Source organism: Nothobranchius furzeri, chromosome 5 (genome assembly GCF_043380555.1).
Source record: "Nothobranchius furzeri strain GRZ-AD chromosome 5, NfurGRZ-RIMD1, whole genome shotgun sequence".
NCBI lineage: Eukaryota > Metazoa > Chordata > Actinopteri > Cyprinodontiformes > Nothobranchiidae > Nothobranchius > Nothobranchius furzeri.
Window position 1 is genome coordinate 2,628,289 of NC_091745.1, and position 25,080 is coordinate 2,653,368.

The following is a 25,080-nucleotide window of genomic DNA, read 5'->3' on the forward strand; positions in this document are numbered from 1 at the left end:
AATAAGGTGACTCTGAATTAAGTTAATGTAAAATATATATTAATACATGTATTTAATTCAGGTAACTGAACACGTTTTCAATTTTACAAACACATCAGCGGTGCTGTCAGCCCATGTGACAGCACTCAATTTGTCATGAGGTGTATCAAATAAAAAGCAGTGTTGGCTGTGACTTTAATAACACGACAGGAAGTAGGCTCATTCCCATGGTTTAGGACGGGGTAGACAACCCTGCTCCTAGAGAGCTGCAGTTCTGCATGCTTTCCAGCCATGTGTGAACTTGCAGCTTCTAACTGGCTGAACACACTTGATCCAGGTAATCAAGAGCATGAACATCAAAGATAGTTGAGCCCTTTTCAGAAAGACATTCTGGAACATTTGTGGACAATTCAATCCGGTTTTTAACCGGAACTGTGTTTTCAGACACACCACTTCTGTACCGGAACTTGTCCTTTCGGCTGCGTTCACACAGCAGGGAAAAGTTCCAGATGTCTGACGGCGGCGGGGGGTGGGGGGGAATCGGACTTATGTTAAGAAGAAGAAGAAGAAAATATCATTTCTATAGCGCCTCTCAAGATAAAAATCACGAGGCGCTTAAGCATAATTCTGCGCACACGAAGACGCATAAGAGACCTGGATGATGAAGCTCAATGGTTAAAGGAATCACTGAAGCGGTGTGAAGCGCTCCGTCGCGCGTCTAGACGGTACCGTAGGAGGCGAGCTGCCGTGGTTCACCGCATGCTACAGCAGCGGGCTATCTAGGTGCGCACAGCGTCCCCCGGTCCCCTCCTCCTCCCCCTTGTCCGGAACTTTACCTCACCAGTCTGAAGCAGCCACCCTGTCCGTAACAAGTCCGGACCTGTTACTAGGGGCTTCGTCCGGATAAATTCCGGAACACGTTATCCGGATGTTTGTATTCAGACACAAAGGTCCACAAAGGTCTTACGGACAGACTCCGGAACATTGCCGTTTTTCATGGCCTGTCTGAAGGGGGCTTTGGAAAACAAGCAGGACTGCGGCTCTCTAGGAGCAGGGTTGCCTACCCCTTGTTTAGGACATGCTATAACCCTCAAAGGAATTAAGTAAGACATTCATGCAGATATCATGTTAAAATTGGCATTTTAAATGAAAACTTTCAAATGTAATTTGCAAATTGGTAGTCTATATCCACACCTGGCGTGATGGAAAAAATTTAACCAGGGATTTACTAAATATTTCTGACAGAGTTAACTACTTGGTGTTTTCTGCTAATTTAGCCTTAAAACCCACCAGATCTTATGATAAAATTTGAATGTATAGATGCACACAACCAGTTCATGTCAAACTGAGCGAGACATCTATGGTCATCTCCCCATATAGGGCTTGGGATCCTACCTTCATCGTATTGTATTCACCACCATGTTGGCAGCCACCAAGTCCTTACTTCTTGCCTGTTACTTCTGACAACAGTGCACTCAGTATCGGTCTTGCAGCTTCATTTAATCTATTTTCACGCAACCATGGTAAATTGTTGCTGTGTTGCGGGGTGCAATACGTGATCGCCAGGAGAATAAAGGTGTAAAACAAGCTAACTTTTCCTGCTTGGGAGGCATAGACACGGAGACCAAGTGTCTGACATAAGTCTCGTCATCTCGCAGCTGTAAGGCGACCAAGCATCACCTTCCCGAGTATTTTCATTCTGGAAAGGTACAGATGTACATTTTTTATACAGGCTAATGTGAGTGCACTGAAACACAACACAACTTCTGATACTAATGCGATGACCATTTGGATTGTTTTACAAGAAAAACCAGCAAATTAAACATTTACATCCAATCACACCACAAACAAGTTCGCCAAAAATGTTTGTTATGCAGAACTGCAGCGGCAACACGTTGTCTGTACTTCAGTCTTGGTTCTTTCATATGGATCTAAACCGTTAATAATGCTGATTTTGTCTATAAACCGGTTCCTGGTTTCTGTTTCACATATCCCTATCAATTCCACAACCTTTTTGGGACTTTAACGTGTTATTACTTCATTCTCCCAAATCTGCTTCTTCTCTGAGATGCACTGTTTGTTTTCATGGTTTGTTTACATTTGTAAGGTCATCAAAACGCCTGCCACATCCCAAAATGCAACACATAATCACATGTGATCCTAAGCCCTATTGGCTAAGCATGAACCTTGTGAAGAACTTCATGAACTTCTCTTCCAATCTATTTTTCAACTGCAGTTAAATAAGTCATTCCCATATAACACTATTTGTCAGAACTTCGATTTGTATTAGATAGTAACTGTATGATACTATAGTTTATAAACGTGCATAAAAGAACCTTAACTTTATTGTCTTAGGTCTTTCAACAAGAAATCATTGAGTCTAATAAGATTTATGTTTGACTATTCCACTGTAAGATTACAAGTACTTGCATCTGAGATCACAAGAAAAGTCAAATAGACAAACCATGAGTCAGACACTTTACAGGAAAAGACAGGAACCACGTTGGCTCTTCCAGCTAGTTAGAATGAGCAAGCCAAACCCTTCTAAGAAACTAGAGATGTTTCCACTACTGCAGGCCTACTCTTCCCCTCAACCCATGCACCAGCAACTCTCAACAGGAGGTAGAGTTGAGGTTTCTGGCTGAAGTTAGTAAAATGTTAATATTTTTAACACCAAAGTAAAAAAAAATACTTCTAAAATGATTTATAGTGAGAAAGCAAGTAAATGAAGAGATTGGAAAAAAATAAAAACACATGACAGTCCTGAGAACTATAACTTCAGGCAGTTCCTCTAACTTATTTGCCAAGCATGCACACTGGAAAGAAAAAATGTGGTGTAAGATGTCATTGACTATTATATATCAGAAACATTTACAGGTGAGTATCTCACCATATAAATTACCTTTTCACAGAGACTGAATGAGCTATTTTTTCCAAAAGGGCATCCAGTTTTTGAAAATCCAATAAATCATTGGACTTGGCATGCATCTTGTAATCCTTGTAATGAACTCCACCAAAAAGAAACAGAAACCAAAAACCAATCAAAGGCACAGAAGATCAACACGAGTTGGTTTTCCCTTTTTGTTATTCCAAATAGAGAAATGTATTCCTCCGAATCCTCTGTGTCCTAAAATCCAACAGAACACGATGAGTAATCCTGTCCAAGTGGAGTTTGAGCGTGGTTGTTCCAGGAAAAAGGCCCAGCCTGGAAAGGGTAAGTCCGAGCAGGAAGGAGAGGCTGTTGGAAACCTACAGCCGGCAGGCTGTGTTAGCTGCGTGAACCGGTCCTCTCTCTACCCCATCCCCCTCTCAGCAGTACAACAGCCCAGTTGCCACAGGCTCTCCGCTCCATTGTGTGTCCTCTCCAGGGCCTCCCAAAATAAAGTGGACACAAGCAGCTAGCAAGAGGTGTACAAAAAGGAGAAGGTAGGGTAAGACATGGGAGAGAGCTCCAGTAAGATCCCGGGGAGCACTTTGTTCCTCTAGCTCGCCCTCTCACCCTCTCTGGCACTGACAGACCAGCATGCAGTTACTCAACAGTAAAAATGGCTCTGCCGCTTCCTCCTTCTGCAAGCCTCTGCCCACACACTCCCTCCTACATGCTTGCTCATTCCACCCCTCCCTCTTTCCCCATCAATAGCTAGGTTCTTCCTCTCGCTCTCTGGCTTTTTTTGAGTTATACCTTAACACCCCACCCCCTTCCTGTCTTTTTCTCAGTCCATTTCAATATACCCTACCCCCACATACTCGCTTCTGAGAGATCTCACGCTTCCCTCCACCAATTTAGGGACTCTCCTATCAGCCCTAAAGCATCCCATCATCTACCTACTCAATCAAATAATGAATGAAGTCCAGCCTGTGACACTGCAATAAATCAGCAGCACCAAATAAAATCAAATAGATTTTGATTTTATGAAAGTTTTTGTGAAGCAAATTAGGCTTTATAAAAATGATGGGGAAATGACACTTAATTACATTCCACTTCCCTAACTGTTTATCATGTTTGGTTGTTTTCAGCTCATTCATTTTTTGCTTCATCCTTGAATTTCTAAAAAAAAAAAAAAAAAAAAAGCAATGGGACGAAGTCCAGTTGCCTTCATTTGAATCATTTTGGATTACCATGACCTGGATGACTGAGAACCTTCACCAGAACAATGAAAAAACCTCAAACACCAGGTACCTATAGATCTTTACTTAGATGTAAATGAGTTCCTCCACAATAAAGGCACCAACCCAAATGAAAAGGAAGCCAGACAGGTTTAACCATTAGTTTAGTTTCGCTGAACCAAAGGTTACTTCTACAAGAGTATGCATGTGACGAAAATGTCTCGGACAGGTTGTCCCTTCAGCCTCCTTTAAGTCGGGCGTACACTGTGCGACTTTTTCACTTTTTTGAGCCAATTTTCCACTCGTGCGAGAATCCACGAGATCGGGGTGAGTTTTGCGCTGAGCGTTGTGTAGTGTACAGGGGGTTACGAGAGGCGATTAACACCACGTGACCAGCTACCGATCAGCAATCGTGAGCTCGCACGGACTTCTGTCGTGTTTAATATTTCGCTCATCCCTCGTGAGGGTATCGCACTGTTGAAACGGCGCTGCGAGCAGCCGTGACACAAAATGTATCAGAACCGCTCATGCCGCATGCGCAATCCTGCATCAACGCCGCTCGCCCGCTATTTCCCTAATAACACACGTTGTTCGTTTTTATTTCTACACGTTTTTTTACTCACAAAGATTGTCAATAAAGCGTGTTTGTCGTGTTCATGTCAAATTAAACTGATCACAAAACACAGATTTACTTTCTTTATTTCGTTTTCCTCAGCCAACCCCCATAAATCCCTGTGTGTCCTCCTGCAGCACTCCCGAAGGACAACAGGCAAAACAAGACAAAAACGTCTGACGTGTGAGTAAAAACTGCTATTTTTAGCATATTTTTAGGGCCAATGTGTTGCTACCAGACGTACAGTGTGAGCAGTCAGATCGCATTCGAGAACTGGGTCGTACAGTGTGAGAGCATGACTCGTGAGATCTGCCCTGCGAGGAAGTCGTACAGTTTGAGCTGAAGCTGAGTGCTACGAGTGAAAAAGTCGCACAGTGTACGCCCGGCTATACATTTTGGGTCGCAGCTGCTCGCAGCGCCGCTTCAACAGTGCGATACCCTCACGAAGGACGAGCGAAATATCAAACACGCCAGAAGTCCGTGCGAGCTCACGATTGCTGATCGGTAGCTGGTCACATGGTGTTGATCGCCTCTCGTAACCCCCTGTACACTACACGACGCAAAACTCGCCCCGATCTCATGGATTCTCACACGAGTGGAAAATCGGCTCAAAAAAGTGAAAAGGTCGCACAGTGTACGCCCGGCTTACAGAGCTGCAAATAATGAAGATTTTAGTAAATAAAAAAATCTAACTGTTCTGTTTTTTTTTAAAATAAGCTAACAAGATTTCAATTAATGCCTGCATTCTTTGGGTCCACCTCCTGTCATACACATTGGTTCCAGTATATAAATGTCCTTGACGTACTTTACTGACTTTTCTCAAAAATTAAACTACTGACCACTGTAACAGATTGAATTGGAACTAAAATTATGTAGATGTTTGTCATTAAGTTATCCAAAATGTCTTTTTAATTTATTTTTCTTCTCCGATTCATCATTGCGCCCATCTTTTTTTCTCTGTTCTTCTTCTCTGGTAAAGGTGTGTGCAGTCTTGGTAAACAATAATAAATGATAAGATCCCCCAGAGGTCATGAAGTGTAATGCAGGAAAAAAAAATCAGTATGTGGTTATTAGTGACCTGAGTTGTCTATTAAAGCCTCTCTTTATGATGCTAAAACAACAAAACTCTATGTTGATGATTTTTTCTAAAGTGTACATAATTAATCACGTCAACTAAAAGTCGCAGCCCTACTAAGTAGAAAACAAGACCACAGTGCCCAAACATATGTAGGCAGCTGAAACAGAAACAAACCAAAATAGAGAAAAGTTTAAGTGCATATATTACACCCCAGTATGCATCAGGCCTGTGTATAAACATGTTTGTTTAATTTTTAAGCAATGCAGAGAGAAGCCTTGCTCAATCAATACATGCATGAAACTTATTATGTACAAAGCATGAGACTCCAATGGAATGAGGTGAGAAATTTGTTTACATCTACATTATGTTTCTTTTGTCCCATCATTTTTCACGGTGTCTAATGTTCACATTATTCCCGATGCCAGTGTAAGTATCACAGGGACTCATTATTTGTAGCAGTCTAAATTTACAAGTAGTAGGTGAAATACAAGAGAAAGTGGAATAATACAAACTGCTTATTTTGATATGATGTGACTGAAAGTAAAGTGAGTCAGTGAATAACATACACTAATAATCGGGACTGGCAACCTGTTCAGGGTGTACCCCACCCAGGGCCTGAAATTCACTTCTAAAAATAGGGGGTAATTCCCCCCCTCACATATGTCTGTACAGGGGGAATTTTATTTGGGGGGGGGGGGGAGTTACCGAATGTGCAGTCTTATGTTGTTCTAATCATACCTTACATCACGTTTATAAGCAGCTTTCATTGGACTCCTGCAGCATTCTCATCTTCGTTGCTCTTGTCCCTTTCTTTGTTTCATCTCCTCTGCCTGATTTTTTTCCTCACACAGAGGTTAAAAAAAGAAATATAAACTTTCCAGGAACTACTTGTGGGATTAACAATGGGCCTCAACATTGTTGTATTCTTACCTCAGATTTATGCATTTATTAACTTTTTTTAATCTTAGTGGTCCTCATAGCTGCATCTGTGGCCATCTTTTCTTTTGTCTGAATGTTGTCTTTTTCTTGGCCTCTAACACTGCATCTTTCTCCATTGTAATAACTTTGAAGTATAAAAATCAAATAAAAATGCTCCGTTTTGCTGCACTGGTATTAGAAATTATCTGAACAGTTTTCATTGCTGAAGTGTGTTGTCCAACTCTCTGGGCTGCATCTTTGCTCTTGTTTGTGCTTCTTTATCTGTTGTCTCCATCTTCGCTTCTTACTCGGATTTCTGTCTCTGAATTATTCTATCTCAAACTGATACATTTTCATTAACCCAACTTTTAACACAAACAGTTTCGTTGATGTGGCATCAAACACGATTGCAACTATGTACATTATTGTATGTTAGCTCACAGTACTAATTAGTTTTGGAGCGGGGTTCTCCCACGCTCCGCTTGGTCCTCTGTCCTCTCTGTCTTCTGTCTCCTCTGCTTCATCTCTTTCCATTTGATAAAAGCTCTGTTGAAATCAAACTGCTCTTGCGGAGGGCCATTTTACAAATGGAGCAGTTCATTTCACCATCATTATTTTCAAGCCAGGGATACAGTCTGAGCCAGTTAGCCTGAAACTTATCTTAGACTGCTCGCTAACGTTACTTTCAGTGACGCTACCTTTAGGAAAGTCCGGAGGATCTGTCTCCTGTCTCATTCACAGCATCGCTGGAATCAGCGCTGCCTCCCGCCCTGCCTCCAGCGCTGGGGATTTCTTGTAAAGTTTTTTTTGGGAGCAGGTTCCCCTTCGTTGTTAGATTTCCGTTTTAACCAGCGGTCCATGTCTGTGTGCAGGCGTTAAATCCGACAACCGAAGCACTGCTTTGCTGCTAGCAAGGGTCTGAACTCGTATTTTGATAAGTGGAGAAAAAATAATAATCCAGCGCGCCGCCAATCAGCAAGATGAAGGACGGGTTCAGTGTTGTGGAATTTTAATGGCTCCGATACAAATGTCCACATTCGCTGCAGGCTGTGCGGGACTTTCCCGCATTATAAAACTAGATTTGCGAGAAGCGACTATATAACGTGCAATACCCGCAATCCCGCAGTGAATTTGAGGCCCTGCCCACCTGTTTGCCTGTCAACTGCTGGAGATAGGCATACATAAACATAAGCATAAATGCATAAAAATAAAACAAAATGGGACATACTACCATCTTAAAGCGCTTATAGCAAATTTGGAAAGCAAATTTCCTAAATATTTTTTCATCCCTCTTAACAATGTTCTAACATAGTATAGCTATACATATATTGTGGAGAATAAAAAATGAATAAAGTAGTACTTTCATTTTTATCTAAAACCCTCCATCAATAACACATTTTGAACCAAATGCAACCATTGGACCATCCGTGCTTTAGCACTCCCCTGGGTTCTCCACTCATTATGCACTCACGTATTTAGCAATAGAAAACCTTTGGTGTGAGAGGTTTGTGACTCGATAATATCAGAGAAGGAGAAACAGCCGTCTGCTACCACTTCAACTTTAGAACAAACTACCAGAGTCCTAAAAAAAGAAAACACCATTTTAAATCACAGACAACAAAAGATGTTTGCACCTACAAAACAGTGACTGGTGTTTAGCGCTGTCTTGTTTCCTCTGGCAGAAACGTCTCAGGGAAAATACCCAAGGGGAAGGGTGACTGTTCTGTGACTGTTTGCTTGTTCTGTGGATTTGCAATAACAGCTTTAAAGTAGTAGTGTGTAGTTTCCAGCCACTAGAGGGCAGTACATACATACACTTCAGGGTAGTTTTACACCACATGTCCCTGACTGTCGCTAGTTTAAAAAATTACAGTAAATGTTACCTGTGGAGCAGAAAGAATGCAACTTGGCGTGACTCCTCAGACTTTGATGGTTCTTCATGTAATTCCAGAAGAAAATGCAATGCCAATTGTTGTTTTCAGGCAATTTTTCAACAACTGGACATCATTCTATTCATTTTCAACAATGTTTTGATGGATATTTCCAGAGACTAAAGGTAAAAACTATTGATTGTCTCTTTAAAGATATATGTATGTGTGTATATATATATGTATGTGTGTGTATATATATATGTATGTGTGTGTATATATATATATATATATATATATATATATATATATATATATATATATATATATATAATTTTAAATACTTTGAATTGTTTGCCTAATTTTACTCTACAAAATGTTATGGAGTCGTGTGACTAATTATTTGAATCTACAAGTACCCCACACTCTGTCCTTTGACTTACTGATTGCTTGCCCTTTGACTTATCTCACCCCTTTAATTTGCACAATTGACAGTCTACACACAAAACTTAATTCAAGAAACTCGCGTAAGGTTACGGTAGAAATCACACAGATCAGAGAAACAAAAAGTTATATGTCTGAAGAAATATACTAGAGTAGGGGACCAGAAGTTTTCCATCAGGCTAACCCCCAGTTTTTGTGCACCTCCAAGCTTTAGATCATTTGCTTCTGTAAAAATAACTATGTAGGCGTCTTAAAATATCTAATGGGTCAATTATACCAAATCATAAAACAACATGCTTCTCTACAGATAAACTGAAAATCAATGGAAGGGACATAAACAGGACTAGCAACACTAGTTTGACACCACCAGAAGGATGAAAAGCCACTTTGTCTACATAAAGTCTGGTTATACAAGAGTCATAACTAATACTAGCGAAGCACATCTGCCAAGTTTAGGCGCTGTTACTTAATGCGGAGAGAAGAAATGTGCAAATTAATGAGTGTTAACGAGCCGCGACGGTTGAGAAGCCAATTCCTAAAACTTAGGCCACAGGGCATCGTCAAGGTTTTTTAGCAGACATCAGTGTCACGCGTTTCAGAACAGAAAGAGCGATGCTGTATTTTGGTTTTATAACAATGGTATTAAGTCAAAGGAATACGGAAACAAGATGGCACATTTTCACTAACAGCGAATGACTGAATTCTTAGCCAAAGGGCTCTGTCTGAGTGTGCGCCATCATCACCATGACGGCGTCACCGTCTCCCATAACACAAGACATTTGATGAGCAAACAAGCAATAGGTGAACCCGACGGTGCTCATAATGACATTCGTAGGACATTTTAAGGCATGACTGTGACCTTCGGTGGGTGAGATGGGCAATGAATATCTGCCAGATACACACTGTTGTTGTGGTTTTTGTGTCTTTTGATAGACAACTACAAACTAGCTTTAGCTAGCAAACTAGCTACCCAGAACAGGCCGCCATGCAAGAGAACGGTTTCTGTGGGTGCCGGGCATCTTTCAGGCTTGTACATCACTGTTGCTGCGTCCCTTGCTCTCTATTGACTCGGCTTACTAAGGTAACATGACTGGCAAAATAAGGTTGGAAACGACAGGGTTTACCTGGTCTATCAGGTTGTCAGGGCGCGCGGGATCTTTCTCTCCGAGGATCCTGAACACCTCTCGTTGTTGATGACGTCATGCGTAAAGCCGTAGTCGAGAACGTGAAGCGCGTGTCTCGGACAACCGACGGACGGACTTTTTAAGGAGGAATGAAGAGAAACAAATAAAGCATTTTGGTGACAAAGCTGAAACAACGTTTGCTCAAAAAATGTTACGGTTTTATCAATTTGCATTAAATAACTGGTTCACTGCATCTGAATCACCAAACTGTCAAAAATAATGTAAAACCCAGACGATAAGCAAAAGATTATAATCACAATGTCACTTTGTCAACTCCCACGTTTTATATCATCCCCATGTACCTTAACCTCTACAAACAAGTTGATACATATGCTTACCCAGTTTTTTTATTTTAACTTTTTATTTATATGTATCTTCCCGATAGCTGATTTTTTATATTATTTTATCCCTCTTACATTTTATACTTTTGCTTCTCTATCATTGTTTGTATATGCATTCTAGGCACATTAGCTCACTCAATTTTAATTAAGCGCTTATTTGTGTGGAAAGTTGCAGTCTAGGGCGGCCTAGGGTTAGATTATGTTGGGTTTCCTTGTATGACTGAGCATGTGACAAATACAACTTTTTGAATCCTTCAAACACACACACACACACACACACACACACACACACATCTAGAGAGAGAGAGAGAGAGAGAGAGAGAGAGAGAGAGAGAGAGAGAGAGAGAGAGAGAGAGAGAGAGAGAGAGAGAGAGAGAGAGAGAGAGAGAGAGAGAGAGAGAGAGAGAGAGAGAGAGAGAGAGAGAGATTTGTGCGCGCGTGTGTCTTGGTATTTTGTAGTGATGGGAATTTCGGCTCTTTTTAGAGAGCCGGTTCTTTTGGCTCAGCTCACCAAAAAGAGCTGGCTCTTTCGGCTCCCATGTGGCTCCTCAGATTTTCTGTTGCGTAGAGTACATTTATAACCAAAATAATGCAAAACTATATGTAAAATGATTTACTAATGTAAAAAAAGCAATATATCAAATATTTATCATTTCTTTGGATTTAATAACTGAACACTTTCAGAAATCTCCACTCTCCGACTGCTGGCGCTCATTTTCTCACCGTCTTCGTCACACTCTCCTCTCTCTCTCTCTCTCTCTCTCTCTCTCTCTCTCGCCTTTTTCCTCCTCCTCATTCCCTCTCGTCTCCCTCCACCCGCATGTGCTCTGCTGTGTGTCTGAGTCTTATCCTCCCTCTTCCCTGCCCCTACTGCTCTGTGTGTGGACAGTCTGGACACGCAGTTACACATGCTGACCAATCGCCTGTGGCTTTCACCAAAGCAAAAGGGGAGGGGGGAGGGGAGAGGACGGCTCCCAATGACGAGCCGGCTCCCGTCGTTCACTTCAAAGAGCCGGCTCTTAGAGCCGGTTCGTTCGCGACCGAGACACATCACTAGTATTTTGGTGATTTGAACTGTCAGATGACAGTGGAACACATTGAGCTAATGGACCTTGTGACAGATGTCAAAACATGGTCATCTTGCAGATATTTTAAGGTGTTCTGATTAGAAATTACTAAATTTTAATGTACAAGTCAGATAGACCAATAATTAGTATTTATACTTATTTTTACATCTGAACATAACAAGTTGTCAGAAGCTTCCAGTGGACATAATCTACCTTTTTTGAGTGAGTCACGCTTGATTGTTTTTCCATTAATTCAAAAGAAATAATGAGACATAATCCACTAAAATTGTTTTTGGGGGGGTTTGAAAGAAGAAAATATCAGACAAGTTGAGCAAGAGAATCAAAACGTTTAGTAATGAAATTTTGTGCAGACATAGAGATGTTAAATATTAAGCAAATTAATAAAATGGCAATCTTCAGAAAATTTAAAGAGTTATCAATTGAAGTAATAAAAATATATTTGGATGCAGGATACATCTAAATGGAAGACTTTAGCTTGGAATGAGACATTGAATCCATTGGAAACAGTTTGGCAGTAAAACAAAAGGATGAAAGTCAAAATGGGGTTGCATGCCTCATGTATGATGAGCAGGTTACTGGGTCACTAGTTTAAATGGAAGGTAGTGTTGGTAAGGTAGCCACTGTAATTAGTACATAATTAAAACAGCAGAACACGCAAGAAATAAAAACACAAAGGAAGGATTGAGATAAGATAACAAAGTTTTTAAGATTTGTTTGACCATTAAAACTGAAAAATTTAGTAGTGAGATTTATTTTTGTAAAAGAAAATAGAGAAAAACATAAGAAAAAACAAAAACATGTACAATTGTAGCAAAAAAAATCTATTTTCATGAACACAAGATTTGCATTTAGTTTCATAGCACAGTTATTTTATATTGAGTATTTTAAATTGGTAAAGCTATAGCATGCAGGTGGCCAACTTATACCATAATATATTCAGCTAATTTTATGTTATGTGTTAAATACTGGAATGTTTCTAAAGCGTTATTGTGAATAAGAGTGATTTAGAAAACCCTTTCTTTCTTTCTTTCTTTCTTTCTTTCTTTCTTTCTTACCACAGGAATTTGCACATAACCTTACTATGACACATTACATATTGTTCCCTCTTACCCTCTCCATCCTCCTTCATCTAATTGATATTCACAAGAGGACAAAACCAAAATAAGATTTTTTTCCTATAGCTCCTTTGAGATAATGTGCCTTAAGTGTTCTCTTCTAAATGATTTTTTCTGAACCAGAGTGTAGTTCCAGTTTGTCACCCCTAAAAGGTCAATTCCCCTCCTCATTTATTTAAAGTCAATAAAAAATATTTGCACTGTAACTAGCTGGGTGCATCACTTTGACTCCGCACAACCATCGTGTTTTGTACTCAAAAATATTTTAGATTTTTACACCACCAGCAGGCAAGGCAGGTGAAGTGTCTTGCCCAAGGACACATCAGCAGCGTTCCCTGATTGGAGCTGGGATCAAAACTGCAACCTTCTGATTACTGGACAACCCGCTCTACCTCTTGAGCTACTGCTGTCCAAATTCACAGAAGTACAGGTAAGATAAATGAAATGAGCACAAAATTACATACTAAAGATGAAAAATAATCATGAGAACAAGAACAAGAGACAACAACACTATTGTAAAAATAAAGAACTGTGAAAATAAAGTATAAATCATTGTAACTCCCTGTAATCTAAAAAATAAAAGGACTATACCAGCGTTTCCACATCTTTGACTGGTAACATATTGCACTGACACAGGTATTGGTCAGATTTAAAACAATCACATTTTTAGAGTTGCTCAGCCTACAAAGGAAAATTATAAATACAATTTTTTAAGACACCTTGTAGGGTGCTCACTTGTGTTTACTAAAGTCTCACTTGCACTCCTCCCTCTAGGCTTCCTCTGTCATGGTCTGCGTCTGCGTCTTCCTTCATGTGTCTCCTGATGTTTCTCCATCCCTCTCTAGATTCCCTTCTGTGTCTTATAGCGCCCTCATGTGTCTTTTGTCTGCATCTCAAAGTGTCTTATGTTGTCACCCTTTTAAGATCATTCCTCCCAGGTCAGCTCCAGCCTCTTTGTCCTCAGCTCTGTGTATGTGTGTGTGTGTTTGTGTGTGTGTGTGTGTGTGTGCACGTCCTCCCCATCTCAGGGTAAGTGTGTGTGTGTGTGTGTGTGTGTGTGTGTGTGTGTGCGCGCGTCCTCCCCATCTCAGGGTAAGTGTGTGTGTGTGTGTGTGTGTGTGTGTGTGTGTGTGTGTGTGTGTGTGTGTGTGCGTGTCCTCCCCAACTCAGGATAAGTGTGTGTGTGTGTGTGTGCATGTCCTGCCCCTGTTCGGTGTTTGTGTGTGTGTGTGTGTGTGTGTGTGTGTGTGTATGCATGTCCATTCCCCAGTTCAGTGTATGTAGGTGTGAGTTTATGTGTCAGTGTGTGTATGTGTGAGTCCTTCTCTCAGTCTTTAGGTTTAGTTTTTGCGTTTTAGGTTTATCTGTCCTCCTTTGGTTCTGTTTCCCCCATTTAGATAAATTATTGTCACCTGTCTTCCCTCCAGCCCTCACCCCACATACCTGCTGCCATTTTCCCTAATTACTCCTCCCTGTGTATTTAAGCCCTGTCTTGTCTCTGTCTTGTGTCGGTCCATTGTGGTATTTCTGTCAAGCCTTCTCTAGTCTCTAGCTTTTTGAATTCCAGTCTTTTCTAGTCTTCAGTATTTTGTCTCTAGCTTGGAAATTGGATATTTTTTGACTTAATGGCTCCCTGCCTTTGGATTTATTTTTGTTTGTTCTCGGCTCATGCAATTAAAGGATATTTTCTTATATCACCATCTGCCTCGTGTCATCTTGGGTTCTGCATTTTGGGTCCTACCAACACCGTAACGTGACATCCTCAGTATCAAACGCAGAACATCATTATAGGCAATCTGCAGCCTACCCATATTACATTTCTTATAGTCAGTCCATAGGCGGGTCCTGTACAGCTTTGTACAATAAGCCTTAAACAAGGTTATCTTTACTTTAGAAGAAGTCCCAAACTTACAAGCGAGTGTCTTACCCTGAGCATTTAAAAGGCTGCACTGCCCATACATGTCATCATCATCTCTCATGTCCTCTGTGATGATATGACCAAGATGTTTTACTTCCTTGGTGACATCACAGAGTCTGACAGATAAAAATCTGGAATAGTAAATGCCCTGTATTTGATATAGAGCCCTAGAGTCCTGGAACCCCCAAGGTACTTTACAACACAATCAGTCATTCACACGCTGGATGGTATGAGCTACATTGTAGCCACAGCTGCCCTGGAGCGCACTGACATAGGCGAGGCTGCTGAGCACTGACGCCACCGGTCCCTCCGACCATCACCAGCAGGCAAGGGGGGATAAGTGTCTTGCCCAAGGACACAACGACAGCGGCAAACTGAGCAGAGCTCGAACCTACCGATTACGGGGCAAGCCCTTAACTCCTGTTCCACCTTCACCCCAAACTTCATTTGCTTTTCATTCTTTGCCCGACAAATCATAACCACACTTTTAGCTGCATTATACACAATGTTGTGTTGTACTCCATAGAACATAGAACTTAGTAACTGCTGTAGACCAGCAGCGCTTGGACTTAGAACCACTAAGTAATCTGCGTATCAGAGGAATTATGACAACACCACCAGCTGTGCAACCAGTTCTGCATGCTTTTACCTCACTGATAAGTCATCAGGTTAAAAAGACAAGGAGATAGAATGCCTCTTTGTCTGATTCCATTACTGACCTGGATCCGAGATACTATAGCTAGAATTACTGTATTATTACTGTTTATAAATGTCTTACTTACCATTGCTATTACTTTAGTATTATAACCTATAACTTGCGTCATCTAAAACTTTCATAAATGAGGCGAAGGGAAGAAAACATTGTATAGCAAAGGCAGCAAAGCTAATTAAAATACTGTCCCTATTTTCTATGAATTATGAGAGCGTTTTCTGCTCAGTGAAGCCATTTTTTCTGTAGTGGTAAAAGGGCTGTTGTAATGACCGGGTAAGGCGGAAGGGGGCGGTAATGAAATTTAAAACATGTCAACTCAAGAAGAAGAAACCCGGAAGTTTTCTGAAGGTCTCCTGTTGCGAGTTTAGATAGCGCTGCGCTTGACTGTTGCTGCTAAGTATTTAACGTAAAATGGGTGTTAAAATAGAGATGTTCAGGGTAAGCTTTGTTAAGTGGAACCTGGCTAAATCTGTATGTGTAAAAAAGTTGCTGAAACCAGCTGCTTTGGTTTTATCTTTATCTACCAAGCTGTTGTTTGTACGGTTGCACACACTTAAAACTGAAAAAATGAAACTGGTCATTTTTTGTTTTGTTTTTTTTTATTATTGCGCAGATGGTGCTGTATTTGTCTTTTCCCGTTGCCATGTTTTGGATTTCAAACCAGGCTGAGTACTTTGAAGAGTACGTAGTGAAAAGGAAGGTAAGCAGGCTTTACCCCTCCATCATGATGCGATAACAGCAGGTTTTTGGTTGTTTATGTTTGTCCATTTGTTTTTCTGTTTGGCATATTTATAATATTCAGAGAGAAATCTTCCCCCGTAACGAAGAAGCACAGGTAAATGACTTACACGTTGTTTCTGCTGTTGTTTGTGAGTTTTTATGGTATCTTCCTACATTCAGAGAACCCATTCAACAAAGCCCATTTGCAGTGAAATTTTCTTAATTTTTAAAGATGAGATATTAGAGAAACATGATTTAATAGTAGTTTATTCTATGCTTTTTTGTTTTTAAAAGATAGAAAACTACCCCTTAAGCCACATAAAAATGTATTTAAATTAGTCTAACTGAGGACATTTTGAAATAAAGGTTTTGCAATTATTCAGATGGATAGAAAAAAACTGATAGTAATATTTGTTCTTTTTTCAGAGGAAGGAGCTGGAGGATTTCAAAGAGCGAATGCGCATTCGAAGGGAGCAGAGACTATTGAAAACCCTTTCTGTAGATTCAGAAAACTGAATATTTCATATTGAAAAATTAATATTTAATAAAGCCTGGCAGAAATTCATGGGACTGCAGATTCATCTGGAATGAGACCACATTGTAACAGCAAAGTAACAAACATTTGACTGTTTCCAAGAATGACTCCTGCTCTGTGATTATTCTCTACACAACTTCTTAAAGTTGTAATTTTTGTCTTATTTTAGGTGCAGCTGTGTTTAATATCACTTCTAATTGTAAAGTGGGATGCTTATGAAATATTCAATACTCCTTTAAACTGTATTTTTTCTAATGTTTGGCATTTTACAAAATATCACTAGATATTTAAAAACATTAACATCACTCATAGCAATGCATAAAAGTGAAGTTTTGGGCATAAAACAAATGTCAATAAATATAAATTAAATTCAAATGTGTGTCCTGAATGAAATGAACTTAACTTCTAAAAGCATTGCTGATGGCAAAAGAAAGAATGGAAGAAGGCAATGTGAGAATATTTGATTTCTAAATAGATTTTCAGTACCAGGAACATAATTTTTCCACTTTGATTTTGTATTTGAAGATGTAGTTCAGTATAACGTTTCTCATTGGATGGTTACTGTACTGCATTCTCTCTGGTTTGATAACTGGCCTGTCGCTGCAGCAATGATTCAGTTTAAATAAACGATTCGATATGAGTCTGAAATTGCAGAAGGTCCCGTCACTGGAAGACATCCTGTCTGGTTCCTGTCCCCAAAAAGACCCACCTATCAACCTCTAACGACTGCAGGCTGGTGGCTCTGACCTATGTTTATGTTTATTCATTTAGCAGACGCTTTTATCCAAAGCAACTTACAATTTATAACCTACAGGGCATGTTGTGATCTGTGGGGGAAACCGGAGTACCCGGAGGAAACCCACGCATGCATGGGGAGAACACACAACTCCACGCAGAAAGGCCGCAGCCGAGTTTCGAACCTGCAACCTTTGTGCTGTGAGGCAACAGTGCTAACCACTGCACCACCTCAAGCATCATGAAGGTGCTGCCATGCTGAAGGGACTCATCCTGAAGCATCTGTGTTCATTGGTGGAGCCTTGGCTCCTCTACAATGGAGGAAGCCCTTATTTACTTGCTGGTTCAGACTTATTCTCATTTGTACACCACTGGGAGCACTGTGAGGGTCATGCTTTTTTTTTTTTTTTTTTTTACTTCTCCAGTACTTTGAACACATCTAGACCATCACTTCTGGGGAATAATCTAGCAGAAATGCAGGCGAATGATCCATTGGTTGCCTGGATCATGGGCTACTTAACCAAAAGACCACAGCGCAGCTGAAGACCTGCCGCTCGGTCAGCGAGCACTGCAGCACGGGGGCGCCACAGGGAACTGTCCTGTCACTCTTCACCCTGTACACCTCTGACTTCAGGTACTGGTCTCAGTCCTGTCACCTGCAGAAATTCTCTGCTGACTACCATTGTGGTCTGTATCAGAGATGGTCAGGGGGATGAATACAGCAGTATGGTGGACAGCTTTGCAGAGGGGTGTAAACTGAACAATTCCAACATCATTGAGACAAAATAACTGGCTGTTGACTTCAGGAAGCAGGCTCATCCTCCCACCCCTGTCAACATCAAAGGAACTGATGTTAAGGTTGTTGCAAACCACAAGTACCTGAGCGTTCTCATTGACTATAAACTGGACTGGTCTAAGAACACTGAGGCGGCATATTTAAAGAACAGAGTTGGCTTTACCTACTGAGGAGGCTCAGATTTTTTTATGTTTGTAGGAAAATGTTGACTATGTTCTATCACTCGGTGCTAGAGAGTGTGGTGTTTTATGCAGCTGTGTGCTGGGGCAGTGGGGTGAAGAAAGCTGATTAAAAAGACTGTTTCTGTCCTGGGTGTCAGACTGGAGAGCCTGATGCAGGGCTCTGAGAGGAGAATCCTGAACAAGCTTCTCTGCACCAGGGACAACCTGTTTCACCCCATGCATGCATCCACAATGAGGTGTCAGAGCCCACACACCAAAAGACTGATAACCTTCAAATGCAGAACTGGCAGGAAATCCTTTTGCTAGTAACAATAAGACTGTATAACTCTCCCTCCTGTTAGTGATTCTTTCTGCATGTTGTTTGTCACATCCCCATGACATGCTACCTTCTAGTTCAAGTTGTTATTTGTTGTTCTGTTGTACTGTCTTATATTTAACCTTGTTGCACTGAGCATGTTCATGACAAAATAATTTCCCTCAGGACAATAAAGCTCTTTCATATTTTATATAAATAAAGTTAATAAAAGTGTATCCAGGCACTTGTAAATGTATCCTTACTGAAATCCACTGATCATTTCATCTTGACCAAGTGTTGACAAGTGTTTCCCAGGGCTCATGAAATGATACTTGGCAATGACAAGGATGTGTTTGAGGTTGTCTGCTGTGGTGTGTGTGATATTCTCTTTTAGCTTTTTTTAATTGTCAGCCATTGTAAACGTTACGTTTAGACCTGGTTTTATAATAACAGTGAAACAAATGTAATTTTAATTTTTATTCTTATGTTTTTAAGGGAATTAAAACCTTTAGTTTCCTCTTATACCGGTGACTGCCTATAGGGGGCAGCATTGTTCTTTCAAAAGCTCTAAGTTTCTACCTTTTTTTTTCTAAGTTTCTACTGGTTCATCAACACGGAAGTAACTTTCAGTACACTTGCCAAGATGGCACCGAGTGGGCTGAAAGCGGTAGTCGGCGATAGTAAGTGATACATTAGTTGTACACTTTCAAGTTGAAGTATTTTATTTCGTGTACATAGAAAAACATTCATTTTTGGTCTTGTAGCCTTTTCAATAACTGACATTCAGTTTAAAACGCTGTTTAGACTGTACAGTTTAAAAATGTTTCTTCCTGTTCCCAAAGTGTCAACGCAGTTAAAGGAAACGTTTGTATTGAACAAGACATGGATGAAACGTAGTTTTGTTTCTCCGAGGCTGTTGGTAACAATCTTTTCTGGTCGGAAATTTTAACATTGGTTTGTTAGTTTTTTGAAAAATCAAAATAGAAACGCTCGACATTGATGAACACGTCTGTGACGAAACAGGTGGTTGGCTAATGATTGCTAGCTGGTGTTGAAGGAAGTTCATCAGCTTTGTGAGGATCATTAAACGAATACGTCTTCACGGTTTTTATTCAGTGTTTACACATTATTTGTGTGGTTACACAGCTAAACGTTCTTTGGTTGAGTGGACAAAGGGCTCTATTATTTACTATTTATATACTTAGATGTATTGCATTTTTGGTAATATGTATTTGGCTGTTCATAGGACTAAGAGAAAGACTGAAATACTGAAACATACTTAGTTTTAAAAAACACTTTTTAATGACATCTACACATAAGATCCTAGTGGTTGGAGAGAAGTGACTGGCCTTTGACAAATAAAACCGCTAGAGAAAAAACGCCTAAAGTAAATGCTTGCTAAGTCGTTTCTTTTTCTAAACATATACAGTAGAGTATAGTAATAATAATAATACTAACATCTAAAACAATGAGTTACACCAAGCATTAAGTTTGTACATGGGTGTCACTGCTGTGGTGTCGGTGAGGTCAAACAACAAAGTAGATCGAAGCACATCATTGCCCATTTATTTATTTTTATTTGCTGTTATCAGTCCTTTTTTGCAGAATGAAAACATTTTTGTGGGTCGGTATTTTCTACAGGAAACTTTTTAATTGAGACAGTAAGCCATATTGCCATCATTTTATGAAAATGTAATTTCTACAGCAAACAATAACCTTTCCTATGTGAAGTATATTCTTTTTAAATATTGTTTTGGTTTTTTATTGTTTTCACAAGGTCGGAAAACAAAACTGATTGAACCAGATAAATCCTTAATGCTCTTCAAAATCATAGTTTTGGAACAGCATTGCTCTTGGCAGGAGATTTTTTGTTTAATTTGTTAAAGTTGCTCTAAATTTTGAGTGCTACTACTAAATGTGATTTTATTTCAGTAAAAGTTCTGGTTGTTTGAAAAAAATGCATACATGATGTGACCTTAGGAAATATAATTTCCCATTGGAATGACATTTTTTTAACAGTGGTTTGTCCTCACAGTATTTAAATATAAGTGCCACCAAAAAGTGTTATATTTTTGAGTTTGTTGTACTATTTATGAAAAATGATATTAAACACAGTAATTACAGCATTATTAATTTTAAAATTATATTTCTTTGACAGAAATCCTCAATGGAGTCATAAAGAGTGTGAAGAAAGATGGAGAATGGAAGGTAATGGTTAACAAAATCAGATTTATAAACATGTTTTCTATGCAGGCATTAGTGTTGCTTATTTTATGTACTTGTGTAGGTTTTGATCGTGGATCACATGAGCATGCGGATTCTGTCCTCTTGCTGCAAGATGTCTGATATTTTGGCAGAAGGAGTGACAAGTATGTTTGCGGCTACTTTAAACTGATCATCATTAATCAAAACTAACTTTTAAAGTACTTGTTAAAAATGACTTAAAAAAAGAAATACACAAAGTTTTCAGCTATTTTTTCAGCAAGCAAAACTCTTGAAATCCAACAAGCTTTTCAAGCCACAAACCAGTCATAACATTTAAAAAAATTATTCTCTGTCCTCCTTGGCTTTTCACAAAGCCTCAATATGTCTGTCAGTATGCATTATTATGTTCTTACATGCATGGCATTACATCACTCTTCATTTTTACACAATAATTATGAGAGTGACATTTATGTTTGAAAATTCAAATCACTCCGCTTTTCTGTTTTCTAGTTGTGGAGGACATCAGTAAACGCAGGGAGCCAATTTCCAGTTTGGAGGCCATTTATCTGATCACACCAGAGGAGAAGGTTAGCTATTGTCATTGTCATGTTTTATTTCTTTCTTTGTTGTTTTGTCTCTTGTATTAACAAAACTGTTGTTCTTTAATGATACAGTCAGTTGACGCCCTCATTAAGGACTTTAAGGATTCAGCGTTTACTTACAAAGCGGCACACGTCTTCTTCACTGACAGTAAGTCAAATACAGGAAACACGTTTTACACTTGATTTTACGTCCACTATACAAAACTCTAGTTATAACCAGGGATGCTCCGATCAATTTTTTTTGCTGCTGATCACCAATACTGATCACATAGATTGGCCATGAATGTTTTTATGCAATTATCATACGTCTTCTGTCGGATGGGTTTCAGTCACTCTCATGAGAATCAATTAGAGCAAGGAGGGAGGACTCCTCTTGTTTACAAACCATCTTTGTTCTAGTGTGCTAGTCACGTGTCATCTTTGACCAATCACAGTCAGAGATGGTACGCTGCAGATGACGAGGCAGCAGCAGTGATCACCGTAGTGGTTTAGAGCTTATCAAAATAGAACAAAATCACCACTAAACAACAGTTTTCTGTCGAGCACTTTAGCAGATTTACCTTTATATATTTTTCCCGAGGCTCGTCATGTTTTTTCTTTTTTGTTTTGGAGTTGAGTTCGGAGTAAACACCATCAGTATTTAACTCCGATTAAACCTAATATTAGTAACATAAATACAAATAAATAAAAAAATGGGTATGAATTATAAGGGGTGCAGCTCAATACATGATCTGGGGAAAAAGATAAACAAAAACATTGACTTAGTTTTGAGAAAAACATGCCTTTACTTGTTGAAAAGAAAAATATAAAAAGACTTGCAGCACAATCCGTGTGTTTATTTCTGACCATAAGCCTCCTACTCACAACCCAAGTCTTGGAACTGAAGAAGCCTTTAGGAGAAGAAGCTAAACGCCTTCAAGATAACCAGAAAAGTCCAGTTGTTTTCAGAGGGCTCTTAGTGGGAGATCGTTAAGCTTATCCTGGTGTCCACCACAGGGAGGCTACTTCTCAAGCATTGAATTAAATTCTATTTCAGGTATTTTGCTCGGCCTTCGGATTGTCACGCTCACGTGGATAAGTTTGTGAGTGTAGCTGTGTCTGTTGCTGCTCCGGGTGCCCTTATTTCTGCAGGGAACCTAGAAAATTCACCTCACTCCACCCAGCGTTTGTTCTTTAAACATCATTTTAAATCCTCTGTGTTGACACTTTTAACAAGCCTCCCCCTTGCAGTATTTTGTTGTAGGATTCAAAGTTTACAACACTTTCACAGATGGAGTAAAACCTCTGCAGACATGTCTGTTTTTGACGCTGCGTGCCTGCGCTGTGCGAAGGGGGGGGGGGCACTGGGTCTCTGCGGGCTACACAGGATGAACGACAGGCATTGATCAGAATTTGCAGAGCACGTTTTTTCATGGATTTCAGATGAATTTGATCATAGACTGATTGATCAGAATGCCCATAGTTATAACATAATTGGACAACACGTCTTTAAATGAGCAAATGTGTTTTTATTTTCTGCTTTCTTTAGCCTGTCCCAATGAACTCTTTGCTAAGATTGGAAGATCCAGAGTGGCCAAGGCTGTCAAGACTTTAAAAGAAATCAATGTTGCGTTTCTGCCATATGAATCTCAGGTGTGATTTGTAAATTTTCTTAAGGTTTATAGCTGGCCACGTGAATCTACGTGAGTAGAGATGAAGCTAAGTTCTTCTCATTTCTGCAGGTATTCTCCCTGGACGACCCATCTTCCTTTGAGTCATTCTACAGTCCGAAGAAGCGTGATGAAAGAGACAAAGCTATAGCAAGTGTCGCAGAGCAGATTGCGACACTGTGTGATACACTAAATGAGTGTCCTGCAGTTCGATATTACAAGTACTGAAGCCTTGCTAAAAAGTTTATGAAAATGCATTTTCCACTTACTTGCTAATTCCAGGATGTGTAACACCTCTTCTCTAAGGGAATCAGAGGAAAACCTCAAATTGGCTGATGAGATCAGACGCCGCCTTGATGCTCACAAAGCTGACAACCTCAAAATGGGAGAGGTTAGACTTACTACCATGACTTCACACACCAAGTATTATGTGCTGTTGGATCTGTTTTGTTTGACCAAATTGTAAAAGCATTTAGCTGCACAAACAAGTTTTCCACAGAAGAATAGATATCTAATTTCTGCAACTCTTCATCTTCACAGGTTGGGGACATTTCTGTGGTTTTTGGGGTTTACTTTTGAATTTTCTGCTGCTTTGCTGGACCTTTCCTTTTCTTTTTCCCTTTCTTAGCTTACATTTCCTTGCTTCAGAGATGGGTCTTGACAGGCATGTATTTCTCTTCCCCCTTTCCTCCCACATATTTCAGTGATTAGCATGCTATCTTAATTCATCATTGTTTTTTTAATCAGAATATTAGTTTTCTTAAACTGACGTCTCATGCTGCATTAGGCATTGATATGGAACTCTAAAAAAGATGCCAATAATGTTGGCAAGTGACCAAATCTGTTGTCTTTGTCTTTTTTTAGGGTCCAGATAAGGCGCGGTCTCAGTTACTGATTGTCAACCGAGGGTTTGATCCCATCTCACCCGTTCTACATGAGCTGACCTTCCAAGCAATGGCTTATGACTTGCTAGACATCAAACAAGACATTTATTCGTGAGTGAACATCATGCAACCGCTACCTACTGTTTATATGCCGTCATCTGTTTGGCTCTTACAAGCTGCTTTGGACTAAAGTGTTCTCTGTCTTTAAACATGAAGCTACCAGACAACCGGCATTGGGAACTCAAAAGAAAGAGAAGTGCTATTGGATGAAGATGATGAACTCTGGGTCCAGCTCCGGCATATGCACATTGCAGATGTAACTAAGTGAGTTTCAAAGTTAAACATGCATACATGGGTCTCACTATGACACTTAATTACTTCTGGTCAGTAGTTATTCCTTGGTTTGCAGATTATCCATCTGAAATTTATTAAAGTTAGAAATTAACTCTGAATCGTCTCATAATTGGATGAATTTAATTTGATATCATAATTAGTTTAGGAAAAGATCTAATTATTATCTGTAACTTTAAATGTTTTTTTATTTGCAAGCAAGAAATTATTAAATTCATCATCTAAATAGGAGTGTTAATGTAATCTAATAATAAATCAGATTTTTAAAACAATATTATTTAAATTTTTTCTTTGTATGTTACGACTTCTCTTCTTGTAAACCTATTTTCCAGGAAAGTGACGGAGCTTCTTCGCACCTTTTGTGAGAGCAAGAAAATGAGCACTGATAATGTAAGTATTATGTTAAAAACCCATTTGAATTCAGTTATTACAGACTATTACAGATGATATTAGATGGTTTATTATGCAGATTTTATGAACGTTTATTTTCTTTCAGGCCAATATCAAGGATCTTTCTCAGATGTTGAAGAAGATGCCGCAGTATCAGAAGGAGCTGAGCATGGTGAGAGGGAAAGAGAAAAGTTTCATATATGATAGTGTTTTCTATTTAAAACAGGTATATCTGACAGATTAATGCAGTTTATAGACTTAAATTTAACTTTGAGAGTGTTTGACCTATTCAGGAGAAACTAGAACATTTTTCCCTCACTGAAATTTTGACTTGATAAAATGCCTTTAAATTATTAGCTTTTATTGATATT

The 25,080-nt window shown here is 39.5% G+C and overlaps 3 protein-coding genes across 6 annotated transcripts in view; 2 read left to right on the forward strand and 1 right to left on the reverse strand.

Moving 5' to 3' along the window:
- The window catches only part of brd4 (bromodomain containing 4), a 29,401-nt gene extending 19,167 nt beyond the window's left edge, over window positions 1-10,234 (reverse strand). The window contains exon 1 of one of the 2 annotated variants that reach the window (XM_015948472.3): window positions 10,132-10,234. Coding sequence is in view for 1 of the 2 variants with exons in the window: in XM_070551337.1 (XP_070407438.1) it covers window positions 2,882-2,967 (86 nt within the window). In the remaining variant the exon portion in view is untranslated. Of the gene's footprint in view, window positions 1-2,881; window positions 3,155-10,131 lie in introns of those variants that run through there. The other variant, XM_070551337.1, reaches the window with a different exon arrangement.
- The window catches only part of stxbp2 (syntaxin binding protein 2), a 54,272-nt gene that overhangs the window by 25,471 nt on the left and 3,721 nt on the right, over window positions 1-25,080 (forward strand). For 2 of the 3 annotated variants that reach the window (XM_015948474.2, XM_054741287.1), the window contains exons 1-12: window positions 19,221-19,308; window positions 20,787-20,836; window positions 20,916-20,997; window positions 21,344-21,420; window positions 21,508-21,583; window positions 22,964-23,067; window positions 23,157-23,305; window positions 23,391-23,475; window positions 23,949-24,079; window positions 24,185-24,292; window positions 24,652-24,709; window positions 24,816-24,881. In XM_015948474.2, coding sequence (XP_015803960.1) covers window positions 19,272-19,308; window positions 20,787-20,836; window positions 20,916-20,997; window positions 21,344-21,420; window positions 21,508-21,583; window positions 22,964-23,067; window positions 23,157-23,305; window positions 23,391-23,475; window positions 23,949-24,079; window positions 24,185-24,292; window positions 24,652-24,709; window positions 24,816-24,881 — 1,023 coding nt within the window. In that variant the 5' untranslated portion in view covers window positions 19,221-19,271. Of the gene's footprint in view, window positions 1-19,220; window positions 19,309-20,786; window positions 20,837-20,915; window positions 20,998-21,343; window positions 21,421-21,507; window positions 21,584-22,963; window positions 23,068-23,156; window positions 23,306-23,390; window positions 23,476-23,948; window positions 24,080-24,184; window positions 24,293-24,651; window positions 24,710-24,815; window positions 24,882-25,080 lie in introns of those variants that run through there. The other variant, XM_054741288.2, reaches the window with a different exon arrangement.
- On the forward strand, window positions 15,675-16,995 carry pet100 (PET100 cytochrome c oxidase chaperone). Its single transcript, XM_015948473.3, has 4 exons — window positions 15,675-15,803; window positions 15,979-16,065; window positions 16,168-16,200; window positions 16,512-16,995. Exons 1-4 carry the CDS (start codon window positions 15,777-15,779, stop codon window positions 16,599-16,601), a joined length of 237 nt encoding a protein of 78 aa, XP_015803959.1. The 5' UTR covers window positions 15,675-15,776; the 3' UTR covers window positions 16,602-16,995.

Excerpts from the sequence above, each read along its gene's own strand:
- pet100 (XM_015948473.3), top strand. The coding sequence starts at position 15,777 with ATGGGTGTTAAAATAGAGATGTTCAGG. Across the intron at positions 15,804-15,978 it reads TTAAAATAGAGATGTTCAGG|ATGGTGCTGTATTTGTCTTT; the intron begins GTAAGCTTTGTT and ends ATTATTGCGCAG. Across the intron at positions 16,201-16,511 it reads CCCGTAACGAAGAAGCACAG|AGGAAGGAGCTGGAGGATTT; the intron begins GTAAATGACTTA and ends TTCTTTTTTCAG.